The sequence below is a fragment of the Melanaphis sacchari genome, unplaced genomic scaffold (assembly GCF_002803265.2).
Source record: "Melanaphis sacchari strain LSU unplaced genomic scaffold, SCAv2.0 Contig11_pilon_pilon, whole genome shotgun sequence".
Lineage (NCBI taxonomy): Eukaryota > Metazoa > Arthropoda > Insecta > Hemiptera > Aphididae > Melanaphis > Melanaphis sacchari.
In genome coordinates, this window is record NW_020270469.1 from 5,933,206 (window position 1) to 5,954,087 (window position 20,882).

General features: G+C 24.6%; 5 protein-coding genes across 5 annotated transcripts; 3 read left to right on the forward strand and 2 right to left on the reverse strand.

The window, feature by feature from the left end:
• Window positions 1-1,231: 1,231 nt before the first annotated feature.
• Window positions 1,232-4,174, reverse strand: LOC112604211. The gene is made up of 8 exons (XM_025353141.1): window positions 3,952-4,174; window positions 3,645-3,866; window positions 2,804-2,966; window positions 2,423-2,588; window positions 1,988-2,338; window positions 1,800-1,922; window positions 1,519-1,615; window positions 1,232-1,424 (listed from the first exon to the last, which is right to left on the reverse strand). Exons 2-8 carry the CDS (start codon window positions 3,863-3,865, stop codon window positions 1,328-1,330), a joined length of 1,218 nt encoding a protein of 405 aa, XP_025208926.1. The 5' UTR covers window position 3,866; window positions 3,952-4,174; the 3' UTR covers window positions 1,232-1,327.
• Window positions 4,175-4,263: 89 nt separating this feature from the next.
• Window positions 4,264-5,575, forward strand: LOC112604213 (60S ribosomal protein L35). The gene is made up of 4 exons (XM_025353143.1): window positions 4,264-4,374; window positions 4,509-4,645; window positions 4,958-5,039; window positions 5,371-5,575. Exons 1-4 carry the CDS (start codon window positions 4,372-4,374, stop codon window positions 5,518-5,520), a joined length of 372 nt encoding a protein of 123 aa, XP_025208928.1. The 5' UTR covers window positions 4,264-4,371; the 3' UTR covers window positions 5,521-5,575.
• Window positions 5,576-6,837: 1,262 nt separating this feature from the next.
• LOC112604212 (N-terminal Xaa-Pro-Lys N-methyltransferase 1) lies at window positions 6,838-8,069 on the reverse strand. Its single transcript, XM_025353142.1, has 3 exons — window positions 7,502-8,069; window positions 7,325-7,436; window positions 6,838-7,216 (listed from the first exon to the last, which is right to left on the reverse strand). Exons 1-3 carry the CDS (start codon window positions 7,821-7,823, stop codon window positions 6,979-6,981), a joined length of 672 nt encoding a protein of 223 aa, XP_025208927.1. The 5' UTR covers window positions 7,824-8,069; the 3' UTR covers window positions 6,838-6,978.
• A 155-nt stretch (window positions 8,070-8,224) lies between these two features.
• LOC112604271 (ER membrane protein complex subunit 8/9 homolog) lies at window positions 8,225-9,964 on the forward strand. The gene is made up of 5 exons (XM_025353236.1): window positions 8,225-8,315; window positions 8,411-8,711; window positions 9,350-9,419; window positions 9,486-9,580; window positions 9,669-9,964. The coding sequence occupies exons 2-5, from the start codon at window positions 8,437-8,439 to the stop codon at window positions 9,865-9,867; spliced, it is 639 nt and encodes a 212-aa protein (XP_025209021.1). The 5' UTR covers window positions 8,225-8,315; window positions 8,411-8,436; the 3' UTR covers window positions 9,868-9,964.
• Window positions 9,965-15,858: 5,894 nt separating this feature from the next.
• Window positions 15,859-20,230, forward strand: LOC112604165 (double-strand break repair protein MRE11). The gene is made up of 9 exons (XM_025353069.1): window positions 15,859-16,155; window positions 16,520-16,682; window positions 16,841-16,980; window positions 17,054-17,452; window positions 17,560-17,802; window positions 19,072-19,289; window positions 19,358-19,506; window positions 19,698-19,824; window positions 19,894-20,230. The coding sequence occupies exons 1-9, from the start codon at window positions 16,056-16,058 to the stop codon at window positions 20,131-20,133; spliced, it is 1,779 nt and encodes a 592-aa protein (XP_025208854.1). The 5' UTR covers window positions 15,859-16,055; the 3' UTR covers window positions 20,134-20,230.
• The last annotated feature ends 652 nt before the right edge of the window (window positions 20,231-20,882 follow it).

Here is a 20,882-nt window from a genome sequence, read left to right on the forward strand (position 1 = left end):
TATATTATATATAAAATTAATAATAATACAAATTAAACATATAATTATCATAAACTATTTTAAGATAATAAAATTAGACACCAATTAGTATGAAAGATGTTGTTGTTGACTAGCGTGGTATAAATGTCTAGGTATAGTAGAGTTCAGCAAATTAAATGATACATAGTCCTTCGATTTAGTCTAAAAGGTCATGGAGATAGGTTTGACAATCGAATAACTTGTTTCATTTGAAACACCAAGTATACATTTTATGACAGTTATTCTGAGAATAAACTTTAACTGTACTAATAAAATAAATAACAAAATTCTTAACCAAAAAAAAAAAAAAAATTTAGATCAGTACACACTTTAAATAAAATAATATAATAGATTCTCAATTACTTTAATCTTGATAATAAGAAACTACATTTACCTTTGACTGTTTTCCTTTTCTTAGAAGCTAAAGTTTAATTAGTTAAGTTACTGAAAGTCAAATATACTTAAAATATTTTATAATTTTAACCAGTAAACACTTATATAATATATATGCATAAGAAGAACAAATGAAATAAAAAATCTACTGTTACTTTTAATACAAATTGAATAAAGCAAAAACTCTATTATTATTATTACTGTCCATTAAATGCTTAAAACAGTTCAAATATAAATATATACTGACAGCCATAAACAAAAGACATAAAAAAAAAATTTAAATAATATTTCTTAAAGGCTATATAGTAAATATATATTCCTAATTTGCTACCTAATTAAATTGAAAGCAAACAATTCCTCACTGAATAATAAAAAAAAAAATAACTTGAGAAATAATAAATGGATAAAAAATTGATACAATTTAAACATTAAACAGTCAATGTATAATTATTCAAATAAACTTTCCCTTATAATAATTATAATTAGTAAATTATGTAATCTTAGTCAAAAAAATTATTAAATATTTAATTATACTTAGATTACTATTATGGCATGAAATATTTTGAAACTAAATAAAATATAAATGTTTGGCAACATACATTTTGATATCATATTGAAATGTATACAAAATAATTTTAAATGGATGTTGAATTTTCAAATAGTTCAACAGAATATTCAATTTTAAATAAATAAATAAGATAAATAACTCGAACTAGAAGACACTCATAAGGAAACATTAGAAATTTAATTTAAATAAAATGGTAAGATCCCTCCAATTAAACAAAAAATTTTCCCATACATTTTGGAAAAAATGGGGAATTTTGACTAGACATAAAAATAAAAGCAATGTAATTTTTAAAAGTTGATGAATATAGTTGAAAAAAATTTTTACTTTTCGCAAGTTTTATGCGAATTCTTAATTTTGCTTGTTGCGAGACATTGCATCACAGAGATCTTTAAAATTGGCAGCTGAAACTGTTTGATTAGAATTGTCTAGAACAGTTTTTCTTAATCTAGAAAATATTTTTAAAAATTAGTTACATATCTTATAAGTAATTGCATTTAATTTCAATATTAATTTCAATACAAATGTTTTCATATTATTACCCATGTTTATCTTCATTTTTCCAACTACTGACAGCAATATGTGGTGGAGGAAGAAATGATCTTAATGACTGAACAAGCTGTATTGTATCAATCAATGCTGAAAAACATTTAAAATTAAAATATAACAAAATGAAAAAATTGTTAGTTTGAATTAAACATAAAAACTCTATTAGTATGGTTTTTACAATCAAATAAAATTAATTGGGTAAAAAGTCTAAAACAATAATTTAGTTAAGAAGTGTTAAATTGGATAAACAATATTTTATTTTCAAAGAACTTACTTTTTTGCAATGATTCAGATTGTTTTCCATAAGGTTTACACATAGCTGGTCTCACACATGCTTTCATTCTATTCATATTTTTCATTATTTCTGAAAATGCTCTGATAATTTTTTCTTGGCCAGCTGAAATTAAAAATAAATTGTCATGATATATTGTGTTCTATTGTTAAAATTATAATTATTCTTACCATCTAAATGACCTTTACGATTGTCTGAAACTTCAGGCCAAGTTGTATCATGAGCAGCCATTAAATCTTTATTGTCTAGATTTTCAAGATTTGCTTTTAAAAAATCTGCCAACTTATTGTGCTGTGCTTGTCGTGCACTTACAGTTTTTGGAACCTGAGGTACATGTATAGGCATAGGATTCGGTATTTCAGGAGTTGGGTGTGGAGATGGTCCAGTTAGATCAACAGGCGTTGAATGCTGTTGTTGGGATTGAGTACTAGAAGGTGCCAAACCATGAGCACTTAATTGCTGATTAATCATTTGACTCATTGATATACTTGGACTTTCACGACCAACTGGGATATTCACGCCTATGAATATAATCAAAAAATTAATATTCTAATTTATTAAACCATAAGAATTACCAATGCAATATATAAATAAAAATATCCTACCAGAATTCGAAGAGTTCAAGTAATTTGACTGTTTAGTATGTTGAGATAAATCTAATTGAGTCTTGTAATATCGACATGCTGGGTTTGGGCAATTTTGTACAACTTCAATAATAAAGTCTTTTTCCATACCAAAATTTTCACGACCAATTGTATATGAATCCATAACCTATAAATATTAATATTAACTTAAGAATCAACAAAAATCAATTAAATTAATGAGTACTTATGGTTTGACCAAATTAAATGAAAATCAGTCACAGTTTAAGGTTACTCTTATTTGAGTATATTTCTGAATTTAATTAAAATGAATGATTATTAATATGGTCTAAAACAGAGGACACATAATATTCTATATTGTCTATGAAAAAAAATTTTTATTACCGCTCGAACAGTTCCTTCAACACCTAAATGTAATCCATGCGGTCCATTCATATGCTTTAACATAACAGCATTTGCAAAATGTTCATAAGGTAAAATAATTTTGCCATTTTCTCGAAGGATTAATCTTGCTTGACTATCTAATGACACTCTAGAAGCCATCATTCTAAAAAAAAATTGTTTCAAATAAATGTAAGAATAATGTTAGTATATAAGCATAAAATTACTGAACTATGTATTACAATATATAAATGCATGTATATTGAATATGGAAAACTATGGTAATTATAATTAATATACATAAAAGATATTTTTTACCACATTACATAATTATGAATTATTATATTACACATCTATTAGCATGTTAGGTAATTGACAAAATATACATAAATATGTTGATATCATCAACATAAGATTGATAGAAAAGCCAACTGATATAACATTTAAAACTGAATATAATAAAGGATAAGTTACTAATTTATTTCAAATTAAACTATTTGTTAATTTAGATTATTTTCAAACTTCATATCTTGTAATTCAAATTAAAAATAATGTACTAGCTATTTATTATAATTTATAAGTAATTATTGGTTACATCATATGAAATTTAAGGATATCTAAGAAATACACTACTATTTTTAGTTGTTTTATTTGTTAAGTAAAAATTGAATTTTTCATATTAATATTGAGGGTACATTAATTTGCAAAATTTGTTTATGAGAAAAATTCAATTTTGAATTATAAAAACTTGTTTATCAGGTAGTTATTTTACTAAGCCAAAATGTATAAATTGTTTCAAACTAATATAACAAAATAATAAAAAAAAAATAAAAAGAAAACTTACTGTAAATAGGAAGCACTAGGCAGTACAGATGAATCCTTCATTTCAGAGAATATTTTCAACAATTCTATGCTGTTCCATCCCTTATTTTGCAGATACAGCTGCAGCAGCATGTAAAGTTTCTCCGTCACATAACCACTAAACGCCGAATTAATGTCGGCCGGAAGTCCTTTAGGAACTATATTTTTCATTGCTTCGGTCAGTCCGATGTCCATTTGATTCATGCTGAAATAAATAAATAATTAATAAAAAATTCATATAGTGGATTTTTTGATTAAACGACAACCGTCTAGGATTGTGCTGACCGTACAGAGTTAGTTGGCGTTAAGAAAGTACGCCCCGGTATTCACTGATGATAAACACTAGATAATAAATAAACGTTTAAAGTACATCACGTACGACGGAGAATTATAAAAGTTGCATGACAAATTTAACTAATAATTTAAAATTATGTAACAAGAATGACTAAAATATAAATATGAAAGAACTGAAAGAATTAAATAAGAGTTAAGATTAAAGTGAAGAGCGATTGTTTTATTTTTATTTTTTACTTTTATCAAGAGAGATAACGAAAACGATCAAAACGTCGCTATCTGTTCCAAGCAAATGGAATTCTTCCATGATCTTTTAGGTTATGATCTCATCTCGACGTTCTCACGTAAACATTAAAATTGTTAGCAAGCACTCTTTTCATTACGTTTCGGCACTTGGTGTATTCTAATTAAACAAAATGGTGAGTTTTATCCATTTCAATCCTAGAATATTATTATAGCTTTACAATTTTAATTTCACCAATATTAAAGCCAATCAATTGTGTTAATATTTCATATTACATGTACTAACGATTTGTATTTTTGTTTTTTTTAGACGAAAGTCAAATGCTCAGATTTGCGTCTTAAAGACAAGGAATCCTTGTTGAAACAACTTGAAGAATTGAAACAGGAATTGGCAAATTTGAGAGTTTCAAAAGTTACTGGAGGTACAGCATCGAAACTTTCCCGGATGTAAGTATTAGCATTTATATGTTTTATAATATTGTACTCTCGTCGGAATCAGTTATGTTAATCTTATTTGAAGAAACCTTCGATTACATTTTACTTGTATCAATTTCCAGTTATTAAAAATTGTTCAACGATTTTAATTGTTGCATAGAAATTGTACTATTATTTAATTACCAATAGTTTGATTTATATCTCCAATGATATTTCAATATAGATTTAAAAAAACATTTGTGTTATCCGTAGACTAAGTTTTGAGTACAAAAATTATTTTATAATTTATGTTAATTAAAATTAACAACATGTCTTGATTTTTAGCCGTGTTGTTCGCAAAGCAATCCTACGTTGTTATGTCGTAATCCATCAAAAACAAAAGGAAGCACTACGAAAAATCTTCAAGGTATGTTGAATTATTGAAATTGATTGCACAATTTTTTTTTTTAAGTGGGTACTTCTGCGTGATATTCTGTGTAACCTAGATTAAACGTTCTATTAAATTGTTTAATTTTATAATTTGAAACTCCCAATTGCATTTTGAGTATATTGTACTGGTCAGTTATTAACTTGTGAAATATCCACTAGAATATAATTACCAACTTCAAATATGTTTTGATAAATGATATAAATTATATAATAATTATGTTGATTTCAATGTAACAAATTCTATGTTTATAAAATAATTAACTTAAATTTTACTGTTTTCTGGTATTTATAAATAATTTTTTTTTCAGAATCGTAAGTACAAGCCTTTGGATTTGAGGCCAAAACTTACCAGGGCAAAGAGACGTGCACTGACAAAAAAGGAACTGAGTGTTAAGACCTTGAAAGAAATCAAGAAAAAGAACAAGTTCCCCCCTAGGATGTACGCCGTAAAAGCATAAGTTCTGTTATACTGACCTTAAATTAAAAAAAAAAAAAAATTATGTTTGATAAAAACTTTTTTTTCATTTATACCTTTCATAACTCTTAAACTAAAATTAACATATGGTGTATACTGTACAAAATGTGTACTTGTATCAAATTTCTAAATCATATTGATAGTATAAAAAGATAGTCTTTTTCATTTAAACATTATTTTAACCAATTTTATGATACATAAGTAATAATAATTTTTGTTCTTAATAAACTAAATTCTAGAAATTAAACGGTGCAATATAATTTAGAAATGTTACCATGTTCAATCAATGAGATGAATGAAAGATGATATAATAATGATTGTTTACTTAAAAGTATTGTTAATTAGTTAATTGTATACCTTCTTAATATTAAATTACTCATAAAGTAAAATACAATCAATATTCAATAATATTTTAGGCCCAATGCTGAATATATCTTACAGTACATGTATTTTAATAATGTGTAGTTATTGAAACTGGTATCAACAATCAAATTTATTATGAACCACAGAATAGAGTATAGAAATTATAGTTGATACTGTTTTAACTTATGATTTGAATCTCTAAGTAACATGGAAAGTGATCCTAAACACCAACTTATGGTTCTATATTTACCTGTGTTATGGAAATGTTTACTATTCCATTGTTCAAGTCTTATTAGCTAAATATGTGTTTTAGGCACAATCATTTTGTGTTTATTTATTTTGTTTCTTTAATATTTGTGATCGTTACTACTTAAATCTCTTAACATTTTAGTAGATTCTATTTACCTAATGAATATACATATAAAGTAATTATAGAATATAAATTGTATTTATATTTTTTTAAATAATAACACAGTAAATAATAAGCAGAGGAGCTCAACCTAACTGTGTAAAAACTATACCAATTGCAAAGTGCAAAATTATGTAATACAACTTTTCCTCTCACAAGACTGCAATTTTTTTTCTTTTAATTCGTGCAAGTGAATAATAAACACTCAATTTTCTCAAATTCAACCAATACATTTTATACATTAAACCACTTAAAATGACTTAAATAATGAAAAAAAACCATTTTGAAAGCAATACCTACTTGAACTTTAGACTACATGTTGCAGTAGGCAATAAAAAAAATTATTTTAAAAACAAAAATATTTAAAATTTTCAACTATTTAAACCTAGAAAAATCATTTTGGGCGTAGTTTCTATTGTTTCCCTGTCAGTAAAAATAAAATTAGGGGAGCTCAATCTCTCTTTGTACCACCACAATTCAGTCACTATAAATAGATACTTAGCAACATAAATAAGTGACAAATTAGAATAGATGTTCAAAATCATATACTTGCTATTAATAATTTTTTACAAATTAAAAATATGTGCAAATACTTGATTTTACATAAACAAGATAAATTAAAAATATTTAACGGATTATGAATTCTGTTTATGAATATTATACATATTATCAAGAATTTGATTTATCATTAGCTGGTTGTAATGCAAACATTTCAACTTTGAACAGTTCTGATGGGAAATTATTTTGTGTTCTTCTTGCTTTACATACTAAATTTGCTTTCTGGAATATAATACAAAATTGTAAGAAACTTCTCGTTATTGAACTATCTTCAGAATCTACTTCTCCTTCTTCTTCTTGAGAAATATTTTCTTTAACAACTATAACGCCATTTGTATTTAACAATTTACTTAAACAAAAATACAAACATAATTATAATTTGTACTTAGAATACACAATAAAAATGTAAACACCAAATTACTTTTGTTTAAAAAAAAAATAATGAATTTATCCTTACCAACACTTATTCAAGAAATTGACCAAATCGTCATCTGTGATGTAACCAAGAACCCACTGGATCCATATAACGTCATATTTTTGATTGTCAGTAGGTGTGAATTCTTGTAATCCTAAGAAAAATGATTGTAGACATTATTTATTCCATAATCCTAAAGCGAAATGTTGTCTAACACACCAGAACAATAAAAGTTTTCTACATTAGACCCAAAGCAATTCAATTTGGCTTTTTCCAAAAATTTTTCGTCCTGTTCCAGCATATCAACACACTTGAAGTGTTTGCACAATAGGTTTTTGGTTATTCTGCCAATTCCAGCACCGCAATCTAACACTCGGCCATTTGAAGGACCGTTTTCCATTCGAAACAATTTTCTGAGGAAAAGATCAGAATCCTTGATATCCTTAGTTGTCAAACAGGAGAACCCTCCGAGCATACCATTTACAGAAGCGGGGACATTGGACCAATATTTTTTACTCTTTTCATAATCCAATTCATTCATATTTATTATTTATCGACGTTGATATCGTGTAAGTGATCTCGGAAGGGTAAACGATTATTTTTCAAAGCAAAATTCAATTAAAAATTAAACTTGTATAAAAAAGTAATTTAACCCATTCATTGGATGTAATTTGATTTTTACAGCACTACAACTACACAAGCACAGTCGCACAGAACAATTTTAAATATTTTCTTATTTAATACCAGCTTCAGTCATAAATAGTATAAATTTAAAATTCAAATATTGTTCATATTTTGAACAATTACTTTTTTCAAGTCCAATTATCAATTTATGAAATTATATTATCATCGTAGTATCACACTATCACCAAAGAATGAAGTCCTATCTCTATGTTCGGATGTAAACATTGAAATCAAAGATAAGACGTGTAAAAAAATAAAATTGATTAAAATATGGGTAGAGCTATTTAGTATTTACTCATTACTGACTGCTGTCGCCTGTCACTATTGTTATTCATTACTATAGTCTACAGTGAGTAGTGATTGAAAGTATTTTTGAAAATTTTAATATAAATTTGATTGGCTGGAGATCGGAATCTATTCCATTTTATATTTCTTATTTTAAAGCCCATTTCGTCTACCTACTACTGATAATGACGAAAGTATCTTTTTCGACGTTGGCGTATTGTAAAATTGTCGCCCATGCAGCCAAATATCCTCATTGTGAAGTAAACGGCCTACTGGTTGCCGAAAACTCGACCAAGGGCGATAAATTGGTTATAGTGGACACTGTTCCATTGTTCCATCAGTGTCTTCACGTGTCTCCGATGTCAGAGATCGCTTTGATGCAAATCGATCAATCAGCCAGTACATGTGATATGTACATTGCTGGATATTATCTAGCCAATGAGACGTTGGATGATTTAAGGTACCTAACGTCTAATTTTTTAATGTTTGCGTTGCATAATTATTATGTTATGAGTTATATACAAACGTATAATGTATTAAAGTGTACTTGTAAGAACTAAATAAGTACCTATCATGTTAATATTTTAATGGATTTAATAAAATATGTATTGATAGTCTGGTGATCAGTAATTGCTTCAACTTTTGAGAACAAGAATAAACTGGATGCGTGTTAATAACTTAGACAAAAGTAGCAATAACTATTTTTACTACATTCTTTTGCAAAGATTAAATTTAAAAATATAAATCATATTAACGAATATTTCCTAAATTGTTAGAAAATAGATACATTAAAAAGTAATTTTGTAGAAAAATGTTTCTTGTGTAAGCTAATCATTATCATACCTAATTTAATTTGTCATAGATTAGATTTATTTAAGAATAATTTATTGTTGCAGTATTATTAACTTGTTATTATATACATTTTTCAAATATGTTTTAAAAATTATAAGAGTTTTGATTTTGTATAATTATAAAAAGCTTAATTTAATTTAAGTTATATTTCACTACAAAATGATCATTCTGGAACTTAAATTATCTAAAAATCTATTCTTATATTTTTAATACTTACTTTTATTGTAATATTTTAATTGTTTTTAGTTATGATAAACCAGCCCATAAGATTGTGGATAAGATTGTTGAACATGAGTCAGATGTCTGTATGGTTGTGGTTAGTTAAGTTTTTTTGTTTTTAATATAATATTTTTAATTTTAATAATTAAATATTAAATTTTAGATCAATAATCGATTAATGGAGTTAAATCAAAAAGAAAGTGCACTAATAGTGCATACACAAGATGATGGAAAATGGAAACGTTTGAATAACTCAAAGTATGAATAGTAAAATAAATAATAATTAATTTTATTACTACAATTAAATCATTATTTTTATTATTTTATTTTTTTTTTTTTAATTTAGCGTACAAATAGAAAATGTAACACTGGCAGCTGCATCAGCTGTATTACAACAACAGTTATATAATAATTTGGTAGATTTTGACAATCATTTGGACAATTTGTCTTTAGATTGGCTCAATGCCGAATTTTCTAATTGTGTGGAAAGAACATCGGGACATGACATAGGAAGAAGGCTGATGATCAATAAATCAGTTTCTTGACAATTGGAATGGGATGAGGGAATGAAACAAATTAAATTTTGATAAATTAATTTTAGATGATTATCAAAAATTTTTTATTTTAGTTCAATTATCAAGTATTAATGATTATTTTGTTTTCATATTATTATTTGTTATTTCAAAGGGAAATTATGTAAACCAAATTGTTTTAAATTCTTCTAATTATACATAAAAGTTAAATAATTAATTTGATTAGTACTTACTAAAAATAAATTATTTCACGATATCTTTGGGATTTGCCATTTTTTTTCTTTCTAAATTTCTTTTGTTATGCTTTTAGCTACTTTTAGTATTTTTTATGTTACTTAATATAATATATTGATATATACTTTATAATGGAATTATAAAATATTTTTTACTACGATTTTGTCTATAAGACTATAATTATAAATGTATTTGCCATTTATATAGTTTTTACAAATAACACATACAATTGTGCGTATTGTATAGAAAAAAATTATCATTTCACTAACAAATAACATCATTTACATTTTTGAAATGTTAATGATTTATACACAGAATATAAGGGTATATAATTTATATTTACATTTAGTAAATTGCAGTAATTTTTGTTTATTATTTTATAATTCATACTTAATAAATAAGTATATTTTATATGATATATTAAATTTATATAAAATATTGATATGGAATTTGTATGTCTTGGTAAAAATTTTTTTAGATATAGCTGTATAATATGTATTTATAAATCACACTGGATTAATTTTTTTGAAATAAATGAACAACAAATAACTTGTTACTTTTTAGTATGTATAAGTATGTAATAATAAATCATAAAAAACCATAATGATTCTTAGGTATCTTATTGAAAGTAATACATTTTTTATTATGATTAATAAACAAATAAAATGTAATTTCATTATAATTTATAATTAACAATATCTACATGAAAAATTTGAATGTGAATTAAAGACTTGTTAAAAGCCCAACCGAGTGTAGTTATGAATTTCATCCACTAAACTTAAGTTTTAAATACATGTTAGAGTAGTTTTTAGTTTAAGGTTATTTTATGATAATTTTATTTATTGATAGTCGCTTCATAATAATTGTTATGTATAAAGATGTTGCTATATTTGGTATCTATTCATTTTGGCAGGTACAGTTAAAACACAAAAAACAAATGGTATTAGTTTTAACTGAAGATTCCATTAGGTATTTACAACTCAGTCGATTCCATGTCTTACCAGACCGCAACATGATGTGGTCAAGAACACTTGTTTAAACCAGGTCCTTCAAAATGCATAGTATGGCTCTGGTGACCATAATCAAAGATAGTGTCGATTAAAATGAACCAAGGTCTAGAAGGTCTAGGTAGTAATTAGTAAATATTACTTAAAGCACAAATATTATAAAATATTTAACTGTCAATAAATGTTTTTGTGCTTTTGTTGAATAATTGCCAATAATGCATATTTTTACTTATTTGATATTAAAGATATATATAACATAAATTAAATAATTTTTTCATATATATTTTTAAATTAAATAATAAACAGTATACTACCTACTTAATAAATTAATTAAAAAAATTATTAATATTTAATTAGTTTATATTTATTTGTATACCTACTAACACTAACAGTACACAATTATAATTTAAAATAAAAACTATTACAAAAAGTTATAATTTGTACCATTGAATACAAAACATGTCTAATGACTAATTAATACGAATCAATAAATAAGATAATATAGATATAAATATAAATATCACTATAGTATTTTACTTGTACTTATTCAATATTATAGTGAAATAATTATTATTATAAATTATAATTTTATATTAAATTATATTATCAAAAAATACAAAAAAAGTTCAATCTGGAAATTTTAAATAAAGTAATAAATAATGGATGTTTTTGATCAAATGCACCACATATATAGCAGAATTACTTTTTAGATGTTCATACATCCATCAACAACTACCATTTAAGGTTTGAATTTTTTTAAGCAATTTATACATTTTTTTTTCTTTTATTTACTTAATAATGAATCAAAAAAATCATTAAAGTGTACCTAATTTTGAAAATATTTAGCTTTATCATTATTTTTAAAAATAGCTCCACACAAAAGTGAAATCATGTTATTTATAAATTTTTCCTGTTCCAATATTTAGCAGGTAATTAGCACGAAATTTTATAATAAAATCTAAAAATTATTTTACAAAATTTAACTAATATGTCTAAATAGGTAATTCAAAATAATTGTTTTTTAAAATCGAATAATATACCAGTGAATTTACAGAAATGACATCAGCATGTTTATAAAATTTACTGTTTAGGTTCTCTAATCCCTAGCAAAAATCAATAAATGGTTAAGTAAAGCTAATTTTTAATACTAGTTACATAGTTGTAGCATATACTGAGGTGAAATCAGTTCAGCATTCGGTCTTAAAAATTTGAATCCCGAACTTTTGTGTAAGTTACAGAAAAGTTTACGTAGTAGACAGTAGTTACTAGTTATATTTCATCATAAAATACTCGTAGCTACAAAATCTTGTGAATATTTCGTAAAAAAATTCAGAATTTGTAATTCTGGCCTGGCGTAACTGCTAATTACATTCTAAACCAATTTAAATTTCAGACATAACCATAATATATTGTGCTGTAATGTTTCAAATAAAAGCATTAAAAAAAAAAATCATACTATGTTTATTATTTGCGTACATTTCGCAGAAATTTAATTTATTTTGAATTTTCGAAGTAGTGTTGAAAATTATAAATTACTGTAGATACCATTTACCTATACAAATTACAAATCTTAACAGTTCGCTATCACTGTGGTTTTTGTAAGCTATTTATGATAATTAGTTATATTATCTGCTTTTATTTTATAAAATTGTGTAATGTATAATTGTTTATATACAGGTATAATAAAAACTAAAGGATTTTCAACTTATCCGAATCATTTATTGACAATACATCATTGTGTTTAGCAATTTTAATTAATTTTCACGAAAAATGAAGATTCAAAAAATGTGTTTAATGAAACATATGAGGAGTTCTAAAAAAAAATAATGTTAATTTAAGATTGAGTTGTAAAGAATATAAGATAACTAATATTAATTATGTTAATCACGTAACAATGGGAGCGCATCAATATTCTTACATCATACATAAAAAACCAAGAAATTAAAAAATTAAACAAAACTAAAAATAAATATTCAATTTATAGTTGTTATCATATAATACAAGGATAGCAAACCTTTTAAAAACTGTGTGTCAAATCAATATTTTTAGTTTGATTTTATTTGCCTAACGTGTCAAAAACATTTCAAACCATTTTTTTGCTTAAATAATTATTAATTAAACATATAAACAAGATTTTATTTGTTTATATATTTAAGCTTTACTGTATTTACTATTTACTATTACATATTAATACAAACACATAAATTTTAAGAAGTATGCTGTAATAATTATAAACACTAGTTTTTTATGAGAAATCTGTTACTGCATTTTTCCAACTAACGATCAATCCTAGGATTATAATTTCTTAGAAAAGAGAAGTAAAAATTATGAATTATATTTAAACTGGCGTGATATAGGTTCGTCATCCCTGATATACAGGATGGGGCACTGAAATGACCGATTTTAAAAATAGATTTTCTCAGTTGTAATTAAGATAAAATTCTCACTAAATATTATTACCTAGTTTAAAGACAACATGCCATTTTAGTAAACATGGAAGATGAAACACTGGAATGGTGAACAATATGCTTATAAAATAAAATCGTTTTACAAAAATAATGAGTTACGTACTTACGTAGCTACACAGAGTTAAATCTATCTTCGTTTTAATCTTAAACGCCATGATTCGGTACCATCGGCTAAGGCTGTTAATAAGGCTGGATAACCAAATTTGAAGATACGGGTATAGCATTTAAAAATAAACCAGCACAAAATAAAGCCACTCGCACACTTGAAAACATCGCTGTTGTCATAAAGGCTACTCGCATAAAGAGCCCAAGACGTTTTGCACGAAAACATGTGTTATCGTTAAATTTATCCTGTAGAAGTCTACGTCAGATTTTATTCAGCGACCTGAACTTTCACTTATATAAAGTGGTTCAAGAATTAAAACCTGCAGATCTCTATAGCCGCACAACTTTTTGTCAAGAAATACTAATCTGAATGGATGTGATCGAAAACTTTATTCATAATGTTTGGATGTCTGATGAAGTTCATTTCTATCTTGATGGTTTTGTGAATAAGCTAAATAGTCGTTATTGGTCTGAAGAAAATCCTGGCCTACTTCATCAACGAATTTTACACAGCAATAATCGAGTAATTTTATGGTGTGCAATTTCAAACTATGACATTAGGTAAATATATTTATTTATTTTATTATTACTTAAAAATAATAATCATAAAATATAAAATTTTTACTAACCACCTACATTATAATATCTTGTACATTGTAAAATTTTCAAAATATTTTCATTATTTTTAGACAATTTAAATTTTAAATTTTTTCTTTTTAAAAAAAGCTGAAAAAATTATCGATAGACAATTATGCCTAAAAATTTAACATGAGGTTCCTCGTCAGTTTTTTATTTATTAATTTACAATTAAAAAAAATGTATAGTCATAATATTTTTTTATACATTTTATACAATTTTGACTAAATTTGACTAAATCTATAAAATAAACGAATTATTTTTAGTTAGAAATTCTAAAAAATTATGTCTTTTTATGCCTAGAATTAGTAGAATTTGAAAATTTAACATAAGAATCTTTATTAGTTTTTACTCATAATAAAAATAAAAAGTTTTCCGGAAAAACTTGATTTTTTTTATAACTAAAATTCAAAATTAAATATTTATTTTTCACTCAAAAATAACTATTTCTTTTCAAACGATTTTTATATTTTGTTTTAATTCAAAAACGAATAATCGTAGATACTTCAAATTTTGGCCATTTTTTTATGACAGTATTTCTTATACATAATAATATTTTCAAAATATTTTGAGCAATTAATAGTCATTTGAATTTTTCAATATTTATATTTTTTTTACTTAAAAAGATGAAAAAAAATAGTTCGCTGGGTTCAAATACTTGAATTTTAAATAAAATATCTTACATAACTTATCCTTATGTCTGAATAAACATTATAAAAATAAATAGACACAATTTTTTTATATTTATATTTGAAGTTCATGTTTTTTACAAAATTTATAAATAAATAAAATCTTTATCTAAGGTTTCTCGTGAGTAATTTTTACTGGAACTAAAAAATCTAAAAGGTATATTATATACACAGTTATTTTTTTTTAGATATTTATAGTTCAAATTTAAAAGAAATTATACGTATATTAACGATGTTAATTATTTTTCTTTTACTCAAAATTATTATTTGTAAGAACATTAAACTTTCATGTATGTCATACAATAGCAATGGCATGTTTTTGATATATTTCGAAAGTTTCTAAAAGTCCGAAATACAAAAATTATTCGTGGTTTGACCAAACTAATATGTGTGTCCTAGGTTTACCGATACTCGGACTTTTATCGCAACATTCACATAGTTACATAATATTGCTATGAATAAAGGTTTACCTATCAGCTACCATAAATCATTGATTCTAGAATTAATTATTCTATTCTATAAATTATAACCAATGCCATAAACCTAATATGAAATATGAATACTCGTTGTTATAAACTCTTATGACGGACCATTTTTTTTTTTTAATATTATTGTAGTAAATTAATAAAAAAAATAAAATATACTAATCTAGTAATCTATACTAAATTGTCGTTATTTAGTGTAGATTTATTTATTAGTTATTTTTAATACTTTAATAGATCTATAATATGTTGCCAGCGTATACAAAAATATATTTCACTCGTTGTGTTTGGGACAACACTGTTGTTATCACTGATGGAATGGAATCAGTGGAATCAGCGGTTCTTGGTGTTTCCCGGGTTTATTACTGTGTACTCTGTAGACTGTAGATACTGTAGGTGTAGTACTGTAGTCATGTAGAGTACCTAAATAGCTAAATAGTGAATAGAATAATGTAAATTGTTCAATTGTTCATTGTTTAGTTTTAATATTTCAATTTTTAATAGAAATTTAAAAGTTTTAAATTGATTTACACTCAATTTACGTATAACACTATAGTATTTACTAATTTGAATTTCAATATGTCTTCTAAAACAATTGATCAAGACGATTCAGAAAACTTCAAAATTCTTGTAGCAACAGATATACATTTAGGTTTCGAAGAAAAGAATTTAATTCGAGGTGAAAAAATATTACTTATCTATAACGTGTAACCTGTACTAGCCATATACGTTATTATAATATAATTGTGTATTAGAATACTGTATTATATTTATTATAAAATTTAATATACCTAAAATTAGTATAATATCATAATTTTTTTATTAGAAAATAGGTACGAGATTTGTTAATTTTGTGTAACACACCTAAATTACCTAAACATTTGATGTCGTTTTTACATACTTAAGAAAATATATTTATTTTTTTAATCAAAATTGTTAGCATATTTCCATTTCACTTAACATTTGACTGATCTTTTTTTTACCTAATTTTAAGAAAAAAATAGGTTTGTATAATACCCATTTATTTAAAATTGTTGTTTTAGCTGATGACACATTCAATACATTTGAAGAAGTATTACAATTAGCAGTCAAAAATAAAGTTGATTTTATATTGTTAGCTGGTGATTTATTTCATGTCAACCAGCCTTCAGTAGCATCTTTAGAAAGATGCATTTCTCTCTTGCGTACTTATTGTTTGGGAGACAAGTAAATATTTCAAGGATCTTTAAAATAAACTTAAGTCTATAAGCGTTGTATTATGATCATGATAAAAAATAATTGACTAATTAATTAATATTACCTCAGATAAAGACTGGTATGAATAAAATATTTTACAACTTTCTGGTTTTATTTTTATAACATAGACCTATAAATATGGAATTTGTTTGTGACCAAGCTGAAGTATTTAAACATTGCAATCATCCCATTGTCAATTTTGAAGACCAAAATTTAAATGTTTCAATTCCAGTTTTTTCAATTCATGGCAATCATGATGATCCATGTGGTAAAATATTTTAATATTTTATGTTCTTAATAAATTAAAAAATAATTGACATGTAAACCAAAACTTTTTCAAGGCTATAGAGAGATGTCATGTATGGATTTGTTAAGTTCCATGGGATTAATTAATTACTTTGGCAAGCAAACAAATCTTCAAGAGCTTAAAATAAATCCTATACTTTTAAAAAAAGGTTCAAATAAAATTGCTATTTATGGTTTGAGTCATATCCGAGATGAAAGATTGGAACGACTATTTAAGGATAAAAAAGTATTTATGAATCGCCCATTAGAAGATGTAGATGATTGGTTTAATATATTTGTGTGCCATCAAAATCGTGTAAACCGGCCAGGTACAAAATATTTATCTGAAAAATGTATTCCAAGTCATATAATGCTCACCATTTGGGGACACGAACACGAAAGTTTAATTGATCCTGTTCGAGGGGACTCAAGTTCAGGTTATATTTGCCAGCCAGGTAATAGAAATAATAATCTATTTGTAAAATTATAACAGCTTAAATTAATAATGTATAAATAATTTTCTGTACATAATGTATTGAAAAAATTACTATTTTACTATTAGGTAGTACTGTAGCAACATCTATGTGTGAAGGAGAAGCAGGTACTAAATATGTTGGACTGTTAACTATAAGCGGTAAACGTTTCAAAATAGAACCACTTGAATTGAAAACGGTTAGGCTGATGCATTTTGAAACGGTAAAATTGTCAGAATGTGATGAAGATGTTAGTAATTCAAAAAAAACTCAAGATTTTGTAAGAAGAAAAATTGAAGATATCTTATTGAGTTTGAGTCTTAAATATAGTGGTAGGTTTGAATTACTTATTAATTTATTTTATTTTTATTAATAAAAACTAAAATTAATAATTTTGTGTTATGAACCCATTATCACTCATAATTAATTACTTAAAATATAACTTCCCATCAAATTAATTTTCCACTTTTTTATCTTTGACATTACTATTGCATTCTATTGTTATATATAAACTGTCTCCCATGTAGTTATCCTATTTAAAAAAAATGTATTATATGTATATAATAATGTAATTTATAAAATGCTATTAATCATATATTATAAAACGTGAAGTGGAATCTTCTATAAAATTCAAATCTATTTATTGTTTATTTAAATTAAACTTAACTAAATTATATTATTAATAGTATATATTATAGTTTATTTATTTTATTAATAAAAAAAAAAAAAAAAAAATAGAACAATTTAAGCTATTGTTGCAAGTATATTTTTAAAGTATACTAAGTACTACCAAGTATTACTATTAAATAAGTACATAGATTTCTCAATAATTTTTTTTAACATATAATTTATTAGCTTGTAGAAACTAAATAATACCTATGTATGTCATGAAAAATAGTTTAAAATAATGAATTCATGATGTATCAAATGATAAATAATTATAAATATAATAATTGAAAAGTCACTAAAAATATTAACTTTTTTTGTAATATATTTTTCATTTAAACTTAGATTATGTATAGCCTAGATTCTAAAAATAATTGGTATTTTTTGCTAGAAAAAAACTGTTATTTCTTCCATCAAACCTAAGTTTTTGGAGACAATCATTTACATTGTATGTTCTTTTTAACTTAATTATATATTTGTTTTAAATGCAAATTGTCTCAAATGAATAAATATATGTATATCTCTGCTTATGCATAATGAATGATATAAAATGCTACTAAGATATTGATCTCAATAAATTTTTATTTTGATATACTTTTTAAATTATATTTGTAAATTATTACAGTGGTATGCAATAGTAATAGCAAAAGATAAACATGAGAAAATTAATAAGTCTGGTAGATTAAGTGATTGATTTTGAATATTGGTGACTCCCTCCTCACATCATAATGCATGAGAACTTCAATATTATTTGTTCATGTCTTTTATGTTATCTTTGATATTTGTAGTAAAAATAATTTGGTACTTTACATAATAAACACAATTTCAATTGTTAAATTTGGAATAACATGTAATTTTTTTAACGAGCTAAAAATCTACTTTTTTAAGATAACCTATTAACCATCATAATTCCATTTATTAATCATTATATCTAGATCACCATAAACAACCAAAATTACCATTAATACGACTTAGAGTTGAATATACTTTTGAAACTCAACATTTTAATGGTATTCAATTTGGTCAAGAATTTCAAGACCGTGTTGCGAATTCTAATGATATGATTTTATTAAGAATGGAAAAGAAAAGTGCTCAAAAAAAAACTAAGTGCATTGATGACCAAGTGCTTTCAAATATTATGGACAATGAAGAAGTATTAATCTTACAGATCTAATAATATTAATATAAATAAATTTAATATTTAAAATAATTTTGATTTAGATGGATAATATTGAACATATAGTAGATCAATATTTTAGAACTGCTAATGAGGAAAATCAATTAGAATTATTATCTGTAGATGGTATGGCTGAAGGAGTTGATTGGCTTGTAAATAAATTGCATCCTGATGCAATAAATAAAGTTGTAACGTAAGTATTAAAAAAATTTAAATGCAGAAAGATAATTATTATAAGTTTATAGATATGTCTATAAAAAAATATGGTTTATTTTTAAGTTTGAACTTTTGTTCAAATAGCATTTGTATTATAATTTTTTTTTTTTGTCTTATAGTCATGTTATAAACCATTTGTGTTTTTAAGCTAAACTTAATTATTTACAGACATCAGATGAAGAAAATGAAAAATTATGTTATAAAACAAGAGGATTTAAATGAAAATAATATAATAGAGCACATTAGGAGTTATCATAGTTCTCGCACCCAAAAATCAAAAGATGAAGTTAATGATGTATGATATTAACTTATTGACAAATATTAATGGATTAGTATAGGTCTAAAATAACTATTTTAATTTAAGGTTCGTGAAGTATTAATTTCCCAGCAACATACAACTCAATTATCTAGAACTCAAAATGATTCTGATTCTGACTCAAGTATTTCATATGCTAAATCGGATAATGAAGAAATTAGTAATGATTCTTCTGCAAGTACAAGTATTCAAAATGTTCGAGGAAAAAGAGGTCGCGGTAGCAGAGGATCTAGAGCTACTACCAGAGCTAGAGGAAGAGCAAAAGGCCAGACTAAACTCAATTTTTAAAAAATAAATAAATATTGTCATCTTATGAATATTTGTTCTTATTTACTGTAACTTTATTTGTTTATAAGTTTATTAGTAATAACTTATAGATTATTAATTAGATATTTGTATTGTTATATCCTCAAATAAGTTATTGAGAAAAACTAAATTCTTATTTTACTTTATTTGTAATTATCCTAACAAATAAAATGTAATTATATAATACTATAATCAAGGCTGTATATGAGGGGGGGGTTTTAAGGATTCAACCTAACCTATTTTACAACTAATAAATTTAATTTATCTAAATAACTTAATTATAATAATCTACCATGTGGCCATTTGAGTACCTATATACCTAATAATTTAATAACTATGTTGCAACTCATCAGGCCAAGAATGACTTACAGGTTTAGCTCTTTTGAGTGTTCATAGGCAAATTAATACCGATCCAGCTGAAGTTATTGATCGTTTCACCAAAGAAAAAAACCGACAAATAGATTTTGTGCTATAAAATATTTTTTAAATTAATAATTGCATATAATATAAATTTACTTTAAAATAATTATGATGACGTATTAACATAGTAAAATGTGATTTTTTAAAATAAGTGTTAGTTTTTTTTTTAATTAAAATGAAAATATTATTTTATTTATTCCCCCCCCCCACCAAAAAAAATAAAAAAATTCCAGTTATGGCCCTGACTATAATTGTTAATTGATAAAAACGTTAAGTTTTTCAAGTGTTTTAAATATGTTCAAAATTAATAT